The 16,176-nt window shown below is 43.8% G+C and overlaps 1 protein-coding gene across 1 annotated transcript in view; it reads right to left on the bottom strand.

Annotated features, from left to right (window-relative positions):
- The window catches only part of GCN1 (GCN1 activator of EIF2AK4), a 97,231-nt gene that overhangs the window by 61,056 nt on the left and 19,999 nt on the right, over positions 1–16,176 (bottom strand). Inside the window, exons 6-13 of the mRNA XM_073629318.1 lie at positions 12,821–12,919; positions 12,605–12,739; positions 12,406–12,474; positions 12,204–12,312; positions 11,600–11,674; positions 11,254–11,382; positions 11,128–11,178; positions 5,518–5,616 (exon numbers count right to left, since the gene is read on the bottom strand). Coding sequence (XP_073485419.1) covers positions 5,518–5,616; positions 11,128–11,178; positions 11,254–11,382; positions 11,600–11,674; positions 12,204–12,312; positions 12,406–12,474; positions 12,605–12,739; positions 12,821–12,919 — 766 coding nt within the window. The remainder of the gene's footprint in view (positions 1–5,517; positions 5,617–11,127; positions 11,179–11,253; positions 11,383–11,599; positions 11,675–12,203; positions 12,313–12,405; positions 12,475–12,604; positions 12,740–12,820; positions 12,920–16,176) is intronic.

Raw genomic sequence — 16,176 nt, 5'->3', positions numbered from 1 at the left:
CTTTCTGTTTGAGTCAGCACGTAAAGATTTGGCTCCTTTTCATATTTTTTCAGCTCTCAGTTTGTCTCATTGATGAATGTAAAGCCCACTGACTCAATCACTCATCAGCAGTATGTTAGTTTCCCCTTTAGACCCCTTTCACACTGGGGCCGGGGCTGCGTTAACACTAAAGTGCCACTCGTTTTAGCAGCACTTTAGAGATGTTTAAGCAGCGCTTTTCGACCACTAGCGGAGCGCATTCAACCCCAAAGGAGGGGTTAAAAACTCCTCTGTTGCGGCGCTTCCGAAGCGCCGCCCATTCATTCCAATGGGCAGGAGCGTTTTGGGAGCACTAAATACAGCGCTCCCAAACCGCCCCAAAAGATGATGCTTGTAGGACTTTTTCGAACGGCCTGTAAGCGCACCACCCGGATGTGAAAGCACCCATTTCAGAGAATGGGAGGCAGTTTTCAGGAGCTTTTTCTAGCGCTAAAATGCCCGAAAACTGCCTCAGTGTGAAAGGCGTCTTAAGGAATAAAGTTCTGTCATTATTTTGAAGAATGCCCCTGTAAACTTTAGGACTAAAACTTTGTTACCTTGGGACAGGTCACAAGCCCTTTTTTTCCCCCCTACAATTGCTGGGCACATATTAGCTGCCTCTCTCTCGGTTTTCTGGCAGTTAGGGGCAGAGAAAGACTTTATGACAAAGCAGTGTTTACATGCAGGGCAAAAGTGACAGTTCTCTTAAAAGGCCACTCCCCCCCCAAGCCATTTCTCTTCACCTTGTAAACACCCAAAAAATCCTGCGCTACCACCCTAATCTTATAGCTGCTGTACAATATCCAAAAAAAAAAAAAAAAAAAAAAAAAAAGAACAAATAAATAATATACAAACAAAATCATGCTCAAATCCCAAACTTCATATATGTAATCACCCCTCATGCAAATGCACGTACACAGATAATTTGCATAAAGTTATATTGTTAAATGAGTTTTATTTATTGTGATTTTATTATTAGAAGATAATTTGTATATTAAATAGGCACTAAAACATTTTTATGCTTATATGAGGATTACATTTTTTTTTTTGCACAATATACAGTGGGGACGGAAAGTATTCAGAACCCCTTAAATTTTTCACTCTTTGTTATATTGCAGCCATTTGCAGCGCGATCGGAGCTTCCAATGAGAGATGATCTCAAATGTAAACATATGAGATCATCTCTCATCGCCGGCTCTCCCTCCTCACACAGAGACAGCGTGTGATGAGGGAGAGCTAAGGGCTGCAGCGTGAGTGTCAGAAAAAAAAAAAAAAAAAAAAGGAAAAAAAAAGTGAACACAGTACCTCAGTGCCATCTGTCCCCACTGTCATCTGTCCCCACTGCCACGTATAAGTGCCATCTGTCATCAGTGCCACATATTAGTGTCATCTGTCATCAGTGCCACATATCAGTGTCACGTGCCATCTGTTAGTGTCACCTGTCAGTGCCATGTGTCACCAGTGCCACGTATTCATGCCATCTGTCATCAGTGCCACGTATTCGTGCCATCTGTCATCAGTGCCACGTATTAGTGCCATCTGTCATCAGTGCCACGTATTAGTGCCATCTGTCATCAGTGCCACGTATTAGTGCCATCTGTCATCAGTGTCACGTGTCATCAGTGCCATGAGATAGGCCGTCAGTACATCAGGTGTGATCAATTTTTTATGATTTGCACCACAGCTTGTAGACTCTATAACTTTCACAAAGACCAAATAATATCCACTAATGTGGGTTACTTTTACCAAAGATATGTAGCAGTATAAATTGTGGCCAAGGTTTATGAAGAAAAATTAATTTGCAAAATTGTATCACAGAAAGAAAGAAAAATTTGTTTTTTTTTCAAAATTTTCGGTCTTTTTTCATTTATAATGCAAAAAATAAAAAACCCAGAGGTGATCAAATACCACCAAAAGAAAGCTCTATTTGTATGAAAAAAAGGACAAAAAATTCATTTGGGTACAGTATTACATGAGTGATCAATAGTCATTATAAGTGTGAGAGCGCTGAAAGCTGAAAATTGGTCTGGGCAGGAGGGGGGTTTAAGTGCCCAGTTGTCAAGTGGTTAAAAAAGAAAAACTGAAATATCACATGGTCCTAAGTATTCAGACCCTTTGCTCAGTATTTAGTATAAACACCCTTCTGATCTAATACAGCCATGAGTCTTTTTGGGAAAGAAGCAAGTTTTTCACACCTGAATTTGGGGATCCTCTGCAATTCCTCCCTGCAGATCCTCTCCCGTTGTGTCAGGTTGGATGGTAAACGCTGGTGGACAGCCATTTTTAGGTCTCTCCAGAGATGCTCAATTGGGTTTAAGTCAGGGCTCTGGCTGGGTCAATCAAGAACAGTCATGGAGTTGTTGTGAAGCCACTCCTTCGTTATTTTGGCTGTGTGCTTAGAGTCATTGTCTTGTTGGAAGGTAAACCTTCGGCCCAGTCTGATGACCTGAGCACTCTGGAGAAGGTTTTCTTCCAGGACATCCCTGTACTTGGCCGCATTCATCTTTCCTCGATTGCAACCAGTCGTCCTATCCCTGCAGCTGAAAAACACCCCCACAGCATGATGTTGCCACCACCATGCTTCACTGTTGGGATTGTATTGGACAGGTGATGAGCAGTGCCTGGTTATCTCCACACATACCGCTTAGAATTAAGGCCAAAAAGTTCTATCTTGGTCTGATCAGACCAGAGAATCTTATTTCTCACCATCTTGGAGTCCTTCAGGTGTTTTTTAGCAAATTCCATGTGGGCCTTTATGTGTCTTGCACTGACGAGAGGCTACCGTCGGGCCACTCTGCCATAAAGCCCCGACTGGTGGAGGGCTGCAGTGATGGTTGACTTTCTACAACTTTCTCCCATCTCCCGAGCTCAGCCACAGTGATCTTTGGGTTCTTCTTTACCCCTCTCACCAAGGCTCTTCTCCCCCGATAGCTCAGTTTGGCCGGACGGCCAGCTCTAGGAAGGGTTCTGGTCATCCCAAACGTCTTCCATTTAAGGATAATGGAGGCCACTGTGCTCTTAGGAACCTTAACTGCAGCAGAATTTTTTTTGTAACCTTGGCCAGATCTGTGCCTTGCCACAATTCTGTCTGAGCTCTTCGGGCAGTTCCTTTGACCTCATGATTCTCATTTGCTCTGACATGCACTGTGAGCTGTAGGGTCTTAGGCTGGATTCACACCTATGCATTTTTAGTGCTTTTTGCATTTTGCAGATTTGCACTACAGAACGTGTTCCATAGGAAACCATGTTATATGGACTGTAGTGCAAATCTGCAAAATGCAAAAAGCACTAAAAATGCATAGGTGTGAATCCAGCCTTATATAGACAGGTGTGAGGCTTTCCTAATCAAGTCCAATCAGTATAATCAAACAAAGCCGGACACAAATGACACAAAGCCGGACACAAATGAAGGTGTAGAACCATCTCAAGGATGATCAGAAGAAATGGACAGCACCTGAGCTAAATATATGAGTGTGACAACAAAGGGTATGAATACTTAGGACCATGTGATATTTCAGTTTTTCTTTTTTAATAAATCTGCAAAAATGTCAACAATTCTGTGTTTTTCTGTCAATATGGGGTGCTGTGTGCACATTAATGAGGAAATGATTTTAGCAAATGGCTGCAATATAACAGAGAGAACAATTTAAGGGGGTCTGAATACTTTCTGTCCCCACTGTATATGTAAAAACATATTTGCACAGAGGGTGATAGAGATATATAGATAGATAGATATATATATATATCTATCTATCTCTATCTCTCTCAGATAGAGATAGATATATATATATATATATATATATATATATATATATATATATCTCTCTCTATTAGTAAGGGGTTGGAGCACTGTGTTTTTATATACATTTTTATTCACCTTGCCTGTGCTTCCTTGCTGCTTCGCAGCCAGGGACACCACCTGATGCTTCTAGGTATGGAGGAACATGTGACCATGTGACCAACTTCTCTGTGACAGTGATCAGACATAGCAGGCAACTGTCAGAGCTGCACACTATTAGTTGACAGAGGGAGTGACTCTCCCCAATTGCCGACACCGGTGATTTCAGTGCCAACACATAAGACGCAATGAGGGAGTACAGGAAAGGTGAGTATAAGGTGGTCGGGAGGCCCCTTTGCAGAAACACTGTTGCCTTATCCTGCAGGCTGCCTGAGCAAACTGACACTGTCTTTTTAGGCAACAAAGCTCAATGGCATCCCCTCAATTGTTTCGACAAATCGAGGTACAACAGTATGAACAGTAAACTGTACTAATAAGAATATAGTAAATAATAAGAAATATGGCATAATTTGCGTATTTGACACCCAGGGCTGTGCTATACAATAAATTTATCTGTGGTAATAACAAAATGAAAACTAATAATACTGGCAAAAAGGAAACAAAGTTTCCCTCACATCATTGATCTGCAGTGAAATGCCCCTCATAAAGATAGCCTGTGGAAAAGTCTTTACTTACATTGGTGGTCAGTGTGAGAAGGGCCCCTTTATACCAGTGGTCAGGAGAAGGGCCCTCCTACACTGATGGTCATTGGGGGAAAGTCATCCCTTAAACTAGTGGAAAATGGGAGAAGGAAACCCTTACACTAGTAGTCAGTAGTCAGTCTCCCCTCACTCTGGTGGCCAGTGTAAAAAAAATGCTCCTTACATTGGAGGTCAATAGAAAGAATGCTTCATACATTATTGATCAGTAGGAATATCTTCTTATATAGTGCATGTCTATGAGAAAAACACTCCTTACACTATTAGTCAGTGGGTAAAATGTCCTCTTGCAGACAGCTCAAAGAATTATTAGTGTCAGCATTAACTGCTCATTGCAGATTGTAACCATAGTAAACTTTAAAGGAATCTTGGTTAGGAAACGCTATCATGTTAACATTAATAAATGACAGTTATCATTAGCATGGAGTCAATGTGTCTGGCTTTTGGCATCTTCACTGAAGCTATGATTGCTAAAAAGCAAATTAGCCACAAGTGTCCATGGCAATAGCTCAACATCCTGACAAATATGCTGTATTGGGATATAGACTTAAGCTGGGTATACACGTATCGTGCTGAACCGGCCAAATTTTGATCCATGTGTAGCTCTTTGTTCAACAGAAGCCAATTGTTAGACCAGGCTCTGTTAAACATTCTTGCTGGAAAACCAGCATTTGATCAGCCGCTGCAGCGGGGAGATTCCTGTATTAATATCACTTATGTGTATGCGGGAGTTTTTTTCCCCCATTCAGATCACTGGCTAAAACAATAAAAAAATGTGCATACACTCAGACTGTGATCATTGTACTCTGTTTCTAGCCACAATGTTTTTATTAAATATGTTTGATGTAATAAAGATTTGTAAATACTTTTCCATATCAGTTTGAAGCTTACTTGTTTGTACTGCCACTTCCAATAGTCCTTTAACAAGGAGGGTATTCCTTTCTCTGATACAACAATAGTAACTATGTTTACATACTGTTAAACAATAATGAGTGTTCTCACCTTCCTGCTGAAGAAATGGGATGAACAACTCAGACACAGTCTTGCTTAATTCTTGGCTTGAGGGTCCAGAAATTCCATGATGACTTAGACTGCCAATCCCTTAAAACAGAGTGGAGAAAATAATTCAATACACTTCTCTGTTTATAGACATGAAAGTCAACATAAATCTACAAAGTAATCCTTGATCTTGCCTTACTGGCTAGATTTAAAGCATTTGTCATTTTGCAAAAGGCCTGTGAAAAAGCTTAAATAAAAAAAATCAATTCCCGCACTTATGTGCCACAAACTACTTCTGGAGGATTAATAATATATTCATTAAGGCTGGGTTCACACTATCTTTGCATGCGGCTCACAGTAGGAGTCCGGTGCGCCCCCGTTCACCGTTTCAGGTCCGATTTCAGCCTGAATTCGGACCTGAAACGGACCAAAAAGAAGCACAGGGCTTGTGTGCAAATTAGCATCGGAGCCGCAGTGGATATATGTGAACCAGCTCCATAGAGAGACGGTCAAAATCTCCTGCTATTGCGAATTAGATGTCGAGAACCGGAATCCAATTGCAATAGTGTGAACCCAGCCTGAACCATTAACCCAGGAACTAGTATGTGGTTTGTTATTTTTGTAATGGTTGCTTAAATCAATGGCTTGTGACCAAGCTCCTTTAGCTGTATAAAGTCCACACAGTAGAAAATATAGTACATTTTCAAATTCATGTAAAAAAAGAAGTAGAGCAACTATATTTTTCTTATTACAGCATACGGTGAGGAGAAAATAAAATAATGAGATTCTTTTTCAATCGATCGTTGTGGGTAATCAAGTAAAAACTGCAAACTTCGGGGCGTGGCCTGGAGAGCAATGGAGTAGGACACATGTAGTGAGAGCTCCACTTGCCCACACTACTGTACTTACTATCCTGCCTCAATCCTGCTTACCTTTCAGCATTTACACACCTGCGGACCTCCCCTCTGTCCAGCCCCATCCATAGAGCCTACCAGCTTGTCAGAGCGCCGTTCTGGGCCACCATTGCAGGCCCTCTTCATCATCCTGCATCAGCTGCCAGGAAAGACTGAGGATTCGGCTCAACTCACGGAGCAGCGGCCATCTTGCTCCACCCGGCGGCAGCTCTTACAGCTCTGCCTGCCCTCCCTGGATGCTCAGAGCCCGGCTCCTGCTTCACACAGCCACTGGATGGCCTGGAGCCCCTATAGCTGTGCCTCTTTCCCCTGTGGCTGCCTGAGGGACAGTCTGTGGATCTGGCCTAGCTCCCGGACCGGCGGCCATTTTGCTACACCCTGCAATGGCCCTGGCAAGTATCCACAGGTGTTCCTGACTATTCTGAGCCTCCTTTCTCCTTCTACAGCTGCTGGACCTTGTAGCTGGCTGACCACTGCCTGCAGAACATACTGTGTTGCTCCTAAAGCACGGTGGGAGGAAGACATTGAGGATCCGGCCTAGCAGACAGCGGCCATCTTGGTATACCCAGGGACCCTCCTGTCCACCTTTGCAATATGTCTCCACCAAAAAAAACCTCCAAGGCTTCGGAGACAGAGACCCGTATTGGTACAGTGGAGGATATCCTGCACCCCTTACAACACACTACTGACGAGGTATGCAGTCAGCTACAACAGCTTAGTGCGAAGCAGGACGATATGGAAAATCGGCTCTGAAGATGTAATCTCTGCTTTATTGGCCTTCCCGAGACTGCTGAGGGCAACGACCCGGCGAGCTTTCTCTAAAACTTCCTGATATTCAACTTCGGCAGAGACGCATTCTCGGTGATGTTCGCGGTGGAGAGAGCCCATCGAAACCCTGCCCGTCCTCCCCCCCAAGGAGCCCCACCACGTACCCTAATAGCGGAATTCCTAAATTTCAGAGACCGAGACAAGATCCTCCGTCTAACTAGAGAAAAGGGAAATATCCCCCATACCAAACACACATGTGGCCATCTTCCCAGACTTTTCCAATGAGGTACAGCGACAACGATCCAGGTTCCAAGATGTCAAGCAACGCCTCCGCGTTCTACACCTCAAATACGCTATGCTGTACCCTGCAAAGCTTCGCGTGGAGTGTGATGGCCGGACCCATTTCTTTGAAGACCCCGAACTGGCATTCGATCAGAGGGACCATTCAGCCTGACCATGACATGCTGTCCACAAGGTGTAAGTACTTTTCTCTTCCCCACCCCCCTCTTCTCCCCCCCTATACCCGCAATGCTGTATATTTTCATCCTAATGTTTCGCTTCTCAGTGGGTGTATTGTTTGCGTATAACCCCAGTGGAGCGTGGGGACGAGACTGAAAATCCTTCCACGTACTACCCTGGTCCTCACAGTAGGCCTGCTGCCTTCGGGTGATCTCATGGACTTGTGGTCCCTGCTCTCCCCATGCTTGAGAAGGACCAGTGGAAGATAGTACACTGACCGTTGCTGAGACTTCCTCCTTTACTTTACTAACTGTCCTGATGGCAAGTGGGGCCCCCCTCCTACATAGCTACAATGGAGTTGTACCTTTGTGGCTCCTACACCCCATGCACTTCTCAGAGAAGTCGCCCCCAATAGGATGTTCGTGAACTTTCTCACCCCCCGTTTACCGGACAGTTTTTTTCCCCTTTTTTTTCTTTTCATTATGGGTATCTATGCTTCCTTGAAACTAAGTCCCTTGCCTCCATTGGGTCCTACCCATTGTATGTCCCCAGTTGAAACCTGGTTATGGGGTACTATGTCCATGCCGAGTTGGGGTGGCAGTGGACTGGGTGGGGGGAAAACTGTTATGGGTATTTGTTTCTTTACACCAACGTATTTCCAAATGCCTGTTTATGCCTTAGGTACTATGCTATTGCCATACTTACATTATCGATGTTGGATGTCACTGTGTTTTATGTTTCTGCTCTGCTGGTTCTGGTACAACTGCGGTCTATTATACACGCCTTATATCCGCCATGAGTTCCCTGAAATTTCTTACGTGGAATGTCAGAGGCTTGCACAATAAGATCAAAACGTACAGCCGTCCTGACATTATCACGCTAGTTGAAACTCATGTTACGGGCCACCTACAATCCTCTCTTAAAAAGCCTTGGATAGGTTGGGCCTATCACGCTACCCACACCTCATATTCCAGAGGGGTGTCGATCCTGGTTGCAAAAATCTAGGTGACCGGTATTTCAATGCTCTTATTAGCTTGTTCAAGTAGTAAGCAGCATGGGGTGAAGGCAGAGCATAAAGCGGAGCGCCACCCTAAAGAAGAAGGCCTCTTTAAGGCCTCCTCCCCCACTCCTCTTCTCCAAATGGCATTTTTTTTTTGAGGGGGGGTACCTGGCTTTGACATGTACCCGCTCACACCTCTGCTCAGATCACCTAGGCCAGTGGTCTCCAAACTGCGGTCCCGAGGCTTGTTGCAGCCCTTTGCTTGGTTTTAGGGACACTGTTGCTGACAGTTTCTGCCACAGACACCAACAACGGCGCACTATTCTTCCCACTAACGCCAATAATGGCGTACTATTCCTCCCACTGACACCAATGATGGCACACTATTACTCCCATTGCCCCCAATAATGAGGCACTATTCTTTCCCCTAATACCAATCATGGAACATTGTTTACTCCCACTGATGCCAGGACATTTTTTGCTCCTACTGCCAACAGTGCGCCCCCCCCCCTGTAAAGTTTGAAGGATAGTAAACTGGCCCTTTGTTTAGAAAGTTTGGAGACCCCTGACCTAAGCGATCTGACCAGAAGTTCTCCTCTCCCCCTCCCTCCTTGCAGTCATCTGGGACATGTCACAGGTCCCAGAAAACTGTAGAAACAGTCACAATGAGCAGCATCCTCACACATGTGCAAGCAGTCACAGCCGAGTGCCCACAGTTGACAAGCCGGCGCCCAAGAGAGAAGACAGAGAGAAAGGATGGCTCGGGTGACCATATCGCTGGATCTTGGGACAGGTGAGTGTGGGGTTTATTTACTAAAGCTGGAGAGTGCAAAATCAGACTCACTTCTGCAAAAAAAAAAAAACAATCAGCTTCTAACCTTGGTTCCTATGCAGAAGCGAGCCTGATTTTGCACTCTCCAGCTTTAGTGAGTAAACCTGAATGTTTATTAAAAGTCAGCAGCTATAGTTTTTGTAGCTGCTGACTTAATAAACAATAAAAAAAAAGTGCCTGGAGCTCCTCTAAGTAATTTACTTTGTTTGCTTTAAAGCCAAACTTCATGCACAATAAACTCACAAGGAGTTAAATCTGTTAAACTTTGCCTCAAAAGCCACATCCCATTGTGTACAATTTGTTCTACATCCTTTGCTTGAGAGGATCGTAGCTGTACCACTTTCTTCAAGGGCCAAGCAGAGAGATAGATACAGTACACACACCCACACACACACCTGAGGTCACCGGCTCTGCTCAATACGCGATACTTCACTGTAACATCTCTACATCAGAGGGACAGTGGCGTAATGCGTAAGAGGCGGAGACGGTGATGTCAGTGCGCCATACAGGAAGCAAAACAGAAGATCCACACAGTAAACCCTTCCAGACCACTTTTTGCTACAGGTAAGCCTATAACAAGGCTTACTTGTAGCTACCCAGGATATCTACTAAACCTGAACGGTTTAGGAGATATCCCCTGTATTTGCATGTGCCGATGTTTTCGGCACATGCGCACTGAAGCAAACTGAAGCAACAGCATGTACGTGCCATTGCTTCAGTTAGACTGTGCTGTTACCGGCATGCGCGGGAGTGACGTCATCGCGGCTCTGGCCAATCACAGCGCCGGAGCCGTGATACCTGGAAGTAACCCCCGGGAGTGATGTCGCCGGCCGGTGCTGTGTATGGGCACCGCAGCGAGGGCTTCGATCTCAGGTGAGTATTACCTAATGAGCGAGTATGCTATGCATACTGGCTCAATATGCCTTTGTCTTGCAGCTTAAGCTATTTCTGCCTTAAGGGGACAGTATAAAGCTATTAACCTGTGGTGCACCGGCCCAGTACACAGTACCCTGTAAGTGTGTTTTTCGTTAAAGTTTAACAAATATTTATGCAATACAGAAAACATGATCTTTAATTTTTTGAGCACCTGTGCAGATTTAATATAAGTGATTTTGAAAGGAGCAGTGGAAGTGTAGGAAGCTTTTAAAGAAGTATTTGGATCGCTCCGAGTTTATAAAATCCATCTAGGCTATATCATCACCTTAAAGCAGAAGGCACATCCCGACCCAGTCTTAATAGGTCTAAGCACCAAGTGAGCAGATTGTGGTGGTGGAGTGTGCAACACGTGGTGATTATACCATGGAGAAGCCGATGAAAAGCACAAGATTGCTATATACTTTAAAAAAAAATTGGGACGGTTTTAACACAGTGGACTTTGATGAGATATTGTTTTTTTTTTTTGTTTGATTTTGTTTTTCATGGTCACAAATATATATGTTTATCAGCGCTGTACTGCCAGGGTGGTTATAAAAGAAAACAACTTTTACCTAATTTCCAGCCTCTTATAGATTTGGTTTATACCCCAGTGTGGTAATAATAGGAGGTGTAATCTGTGAGCATAAATTAAAGGAACCAAGCACAATGCAACTCAAACAGTTATCTTATATTGGAGACATGACATACTGTAAAGTTGTCATTACCTGAAAGAACACTAATTTTCTGTGCAACAGCTGTGAGTTTTCCTTCTGAACCTGAAATACAGAGCTGGTTAATTTTATAGTTTTCTTTAAATGCCAAAGAAAAAGGAAAATTTGTTCTTGCCTCACCTCCCAGGATAGCAAACAAATGTTTTGCCAAGGCCTCCACCGCAGCGGAGTCACTACACTGATGTGCCAAGTTCTGCAAAGCAACCACTGCTCCATCCATCAGCTGGGAGTTATTAGACTTCAACTGTCCTAAAGTATGTGAAAGTAGAAGTATAAAAATCTAACCCTAGAGTTAAAATTACGTCAGCCACATTTACCAGCAATATTGTAATGATAGTATATTTAAGTGTATGAAAAAGTAATAGATGCTTCTGTAGAAGAATGTTGTCATATACATTTGCAAAAAGGACTGCAAAATCCGATAATCATTAAATACATAACAGTACAAAAGAACAGTCAAGCTTACCGGCCAACCCTTTTCCAAGCTCTAGGGCATACTGGCTCAAGTCTATGGTCACAAATGCAAACAGCGAAGAAATAGCTGAAAAGAAAAAAAGAAAGCATAAGCATTAAAGCGACCCTGTCAAGATGAATCCCAAAAAAAAAAAAAAATAAAAATGTATTATATATTATATATATATACACACACACACACACACACACACACACACACACACACACACACAGTATATACTCAAACTGCATGTCTGAGAAGCTGTCCCCCGAAATCTACTGGGAAACACCTCCTGCATTCCTACAGTGCTCACTAGTTCATTCTGCCGACCTCCATGTCACTACTAATGACAATTGTGACATGGAGGTCAGTAGAAGTAACCAGCAAGGGCAGCGGGTGTTAAAGAGGATCAACACTCCTGAAAGTGAAAGATTTCAGGGGACAAATTCTAAGCAATAGAGCAGTGTTGAACAGAGCAGGCAGTGGAAAATGTATATACTTTTTTCTTTTACAAGCATGTCTTTTTGGGGGAATTTATTTTTGCGACAAGGTTGCTATAAAACAGAGTTTCTAAATGTCCAGACCAGTATCTCTATACATTACCAGGCATACTTACTTTCAATCACATTTTCAGGGCTACGAAGAAGTGATTTTTGCAGCATAGGCAAAATTTGTTCTTTAAATTCATCATGAGTAACATACTGAAGTTGAGGTGTGCAACTCTCCTGCAATCAGGCATAGTAAAACCATTATATAAATTGTTTAATCTCTCGGTCATATAATCTTAATAAAATATATAGTGAGCTAAAAGGATTTACCAATATATATTTAGGAGGTTTCACTTTACTCATGAGAACCATCTTCACATAGAAATCAATAAGGTTACTCTGGAAAAACAAGAAAATTTACTAAGACCAGAACATGGATACTTCAGTTGCATGCAATCTGTATCTATAAAAAAAAAAAAAAAAAAAAAAAAAAAAAAAGCATTAAAGCTTCACACTTCTAAACACCTACCCTGTACTTGTTGAGAATATCCATCTTGTTCTGCTTCACACAGAATTGTACAGCAAGACCGAGAATACCAGCAACATTCTGATTGGGCTCAAGGCTAAATACTGCATCAAGGTATTTTTCCACTAGACCAGTATTCTGGAGAACAGAGATATATTTTTACAAAAGATGTAATCTGAGAGTAAAAAATAAATAGTCACTAAAATCATTATCACACACCTCCTTCCACAATGTATTTATCCTCTTTGAAGACCCCTGAACAGCATGTCGATGTGAGCCTCCAATAATCTCCATCAACAGAAATGACTGGCACTCCACCTAACAAAGAACATAGCACATCCATCAATTACATTTAAAAAGAAGAAAACCTACTGCATATACTATTTGCATGTTAAAACATTTTATTCATTTTTTTCACCTAGTTTCCTTTATAAATTTTTTTTTTTTTTTTTAAAGCACGATAAGCAGTTTTACAGCATACAGAGATCAATTTACTGTCTCAGAAAAGCCTACAATAAATATCCCTATCACAGCCATAAACAAATGTTAGAAGCAGTCCTGGGCCAATATAGCTAGACACCAGTTAATCTACTAGCATGGTGCATCTAGAAGACTGAGATTTACAATATTAAAATATGCTCTGACGTGCTTTTGATGGGCATTTCTGTGTCTTTTATTGTGTGTGTGCTGCTTTGTGGCACATTGCATGTTTTTTTTTGTTTTTGTTTTTTTAAAATGCCTGAATTTTTTCCACATAAGATTCAACATGCCTAATTTTTCCTCAGTGCACGCCACCACTGCAGGTTGGTTTGAACTGCCTTCTCCAACTGAGACTGCATTGACCAATACAGTTGGTGTGAAAAGTGCTCAAAGTGACTATTCCAAATGGTACACATCCCAGTGTGCTGAAGGAATTAAGCTCAGTAACCCCCACATCTTATTTGCTTAGACTTTTTTACCTAGCTCAGTTCTGCTTTGCATATGGCTAAATGGTGTTCTATTATTTCAGAAGGGCAAAAAGTTTTAACCAGAAAAACTAAAACGCAGTAAGTCTGACCTCTGTCGTGCTTAAAGCGGAACTCCACCCAAAAGGGGAAGCTCCACTTGTCTGCCTCCTCTGTCACATTTGGGACCCCTGGGGGGGGGGGGGTGCAGGTACCTGGTTTTGACAGGTACCCACTGCCACTTCCGTGTGATTTTGTCTTGGCGAACTCAGATGGAAGCTCGGTCCCCCTTCTCCTTCCTCAGTCGCTGGGTCATTCACAAAGGACAGCGTACTTCACACATGTGTAGTAAGGAACAGACTGTAAAGCCAAGGGGCGTGGCTTGATGGTGGAGCCAGCAGACGTGTAGACACCACTCCGGCACACGAACCGCACCCTACAGTGATCCTGCGTCCCTTCTCTTCTAGACCTGTACCAAACTCTTCACCACAGTCGTGGGCCCACTTCAGGCTAAAGTCCATGGTGAAATACGGGCCATCCACGGCGGGACAACTCGCCCATTTCAGATGGCAAGCTGGTGCCAAGACACAGGCAGAGCCGCCTGACACGATGCAGCCGTCCTCCTCCTCCTCCTCTCAGATGGCCTACAGCTCTGGTGACTGAATCCACCCCTGCTCTATTTGATACCCAGCCAGACTTCCTGCCGCCCCAGGACTTCCCCCTAGATAATGAGGACTGCCAGGCCCTAGATTCCCCCCCTGCTGAACCTACACTGGCTACTATTATGCTGGACTGCAAGGCCTCCCTTTCGACCCAGATAGCATCTATCCGCATGGACTTCTCCCTATTGAAAAAAGATGTGCAACACAGGAGCTACTGAAGAACGTATAAGTTCCCTGAAGGATGTTGTGCACCCCTTATCTGCCACTGTGTGGGATCACACAGGTGAAATGGCAGCTCCTCGCACTAAAATTGATGACTTGGGAAAATTGTTCGCGCAGGAACAATCTCCGTTTTGTGGGGTTTCCTGAATGCGCAGAGGGCTCTCAACCAGAAATATTCTTATACTCCTGGCTATGGGACATTTTTGGTACAGACACACCCTCTTTCTTTCTCCTAGGTTATCAAGCGTGCGCACTGTGCCCCTCCACATCCCCCTCCTGCAGGATCACCCCCACGATTGCACGGATCCTTAACTTCCAGGATAAAGTTGCCATTCTACGCCTTGCCAGAGAGAAAGGTCCTCTAAAGTACAACGGCAATACCACCTCAGTCTATCATGATTTCTCATCTGACGTCCAACGACAATGCATATCCTTTGCGGCAGTGAAAGCCCGCCTGCGCACCGAGGGTCTTTTATACGCTATGCTTTTCCCCGCTAAACTGCCTGTTATCCATGATGCCAAAGTTCATTTCTGCACCAACCCTAAAGAAGCCATGGCGTGGTTAAACAATCGTTATGGAGTTTTACAGAGACGCAGGACTGACTGATTGAAGATGGCCAGTGCTCCCTACAAGCATCCCTTATGCTCCCTAATTACAACTCCACTACCCTTTGCCTCTATAGACAGGTGACGGGTTTGCACACTTTGCCTTTAAATGTGGTATATGCTCCTCAAGGTGATGGTTGCCCCTCCCCCTGATGTTACAGGAGTGGTATCCTACTGTACCAAGCCTTCCCAGACTGGACCTCGTCATAATCCTTGTGGTCATGTCCCCCACAATGCAGAATGCATACTATCCTTTACACACCCTTATAACTGTAACAGTCTACTATCCTGAAACTGGACCCCTTTAATGCTGGAAGCATTTTTTTCTTTACCCCTTTTATGTTGTTCGAGAGCCAAATCGGAATCCACACTACCCCCATACCAGTTGGTGGCGTGGCCACGGGACAGTTCCACATCGTTTGAGGGGTTTTTCGGTTCGGGGATCCAAGGCTCGGTATGTTTGGGCTGGCTGAGCGGGGAGGGTGGCACGGGGTTGTTTTTAATGGACTTCCTACTTTTTTTCTTTTTGTGGTTGTTCTTGTACTTTGTTTTTTCATGTATATCTGTGCTTCCTTCAACTTGAATAGTGCCTTACACTTATTATATGCCTGTGCTCTTATATATCCTGTGTGGCATGACACGCAATGTTATATCTCTGCTATCTGCCCCCAGGATGTCAGTTATGTACCGTTTGACTTACTATGGCACGACCACTAAAGATAATTTCCTGGAATACTAGAGGGTTGAACTCACCCCAGAAGCGACCCCTGGTATTCTCGGTCCTGAAAAAATATCGCCCCCAAATAATTTGTCTCCAGGAAACACATTCCCCCGTCTGTGGATCTCCTTCTTCCTCCAGGTTCTGGCCCGAGTTTGTGGCACCTGAACTCACTGGTTGGAAGATGAGATAGTACAGGGGGAATGTAGGAAGGGTATTGTTGAATACTGGAATAAGAACTCGGGTACAGTGAACACACCTACGGAATGGGAGGCCTTTAAGACCACGTTGCGGGGTACTTTTATGTTCATTACTGGAATTTTATGTAAAATACCCAACAACATACTGTGGAAATGGAGACAGCCATGACCTCTGCTGAATCTGCCTATGCCTCTGACCCTACTCCAGCTAACAGGGACACCA

This window comes from Aquarana catesbeiana, linkage group LG01, assembly GCF_042186555.1.
Source record: "Aquarana catesbeiana isolate 2022-GZ linkage group LG01, ASM4218655v1, whole genome shotgun sequence".
NCBI lineage: Eukaryota > Metazoa > Chordata > Amphibia > Anura > Ranidae > Aquarana > Aquarana catesbeiana.
Note: the sequence above shows the minus strand (reverse complement) of the source record. Positions and strands in the feature narration are given on the sequence as shown.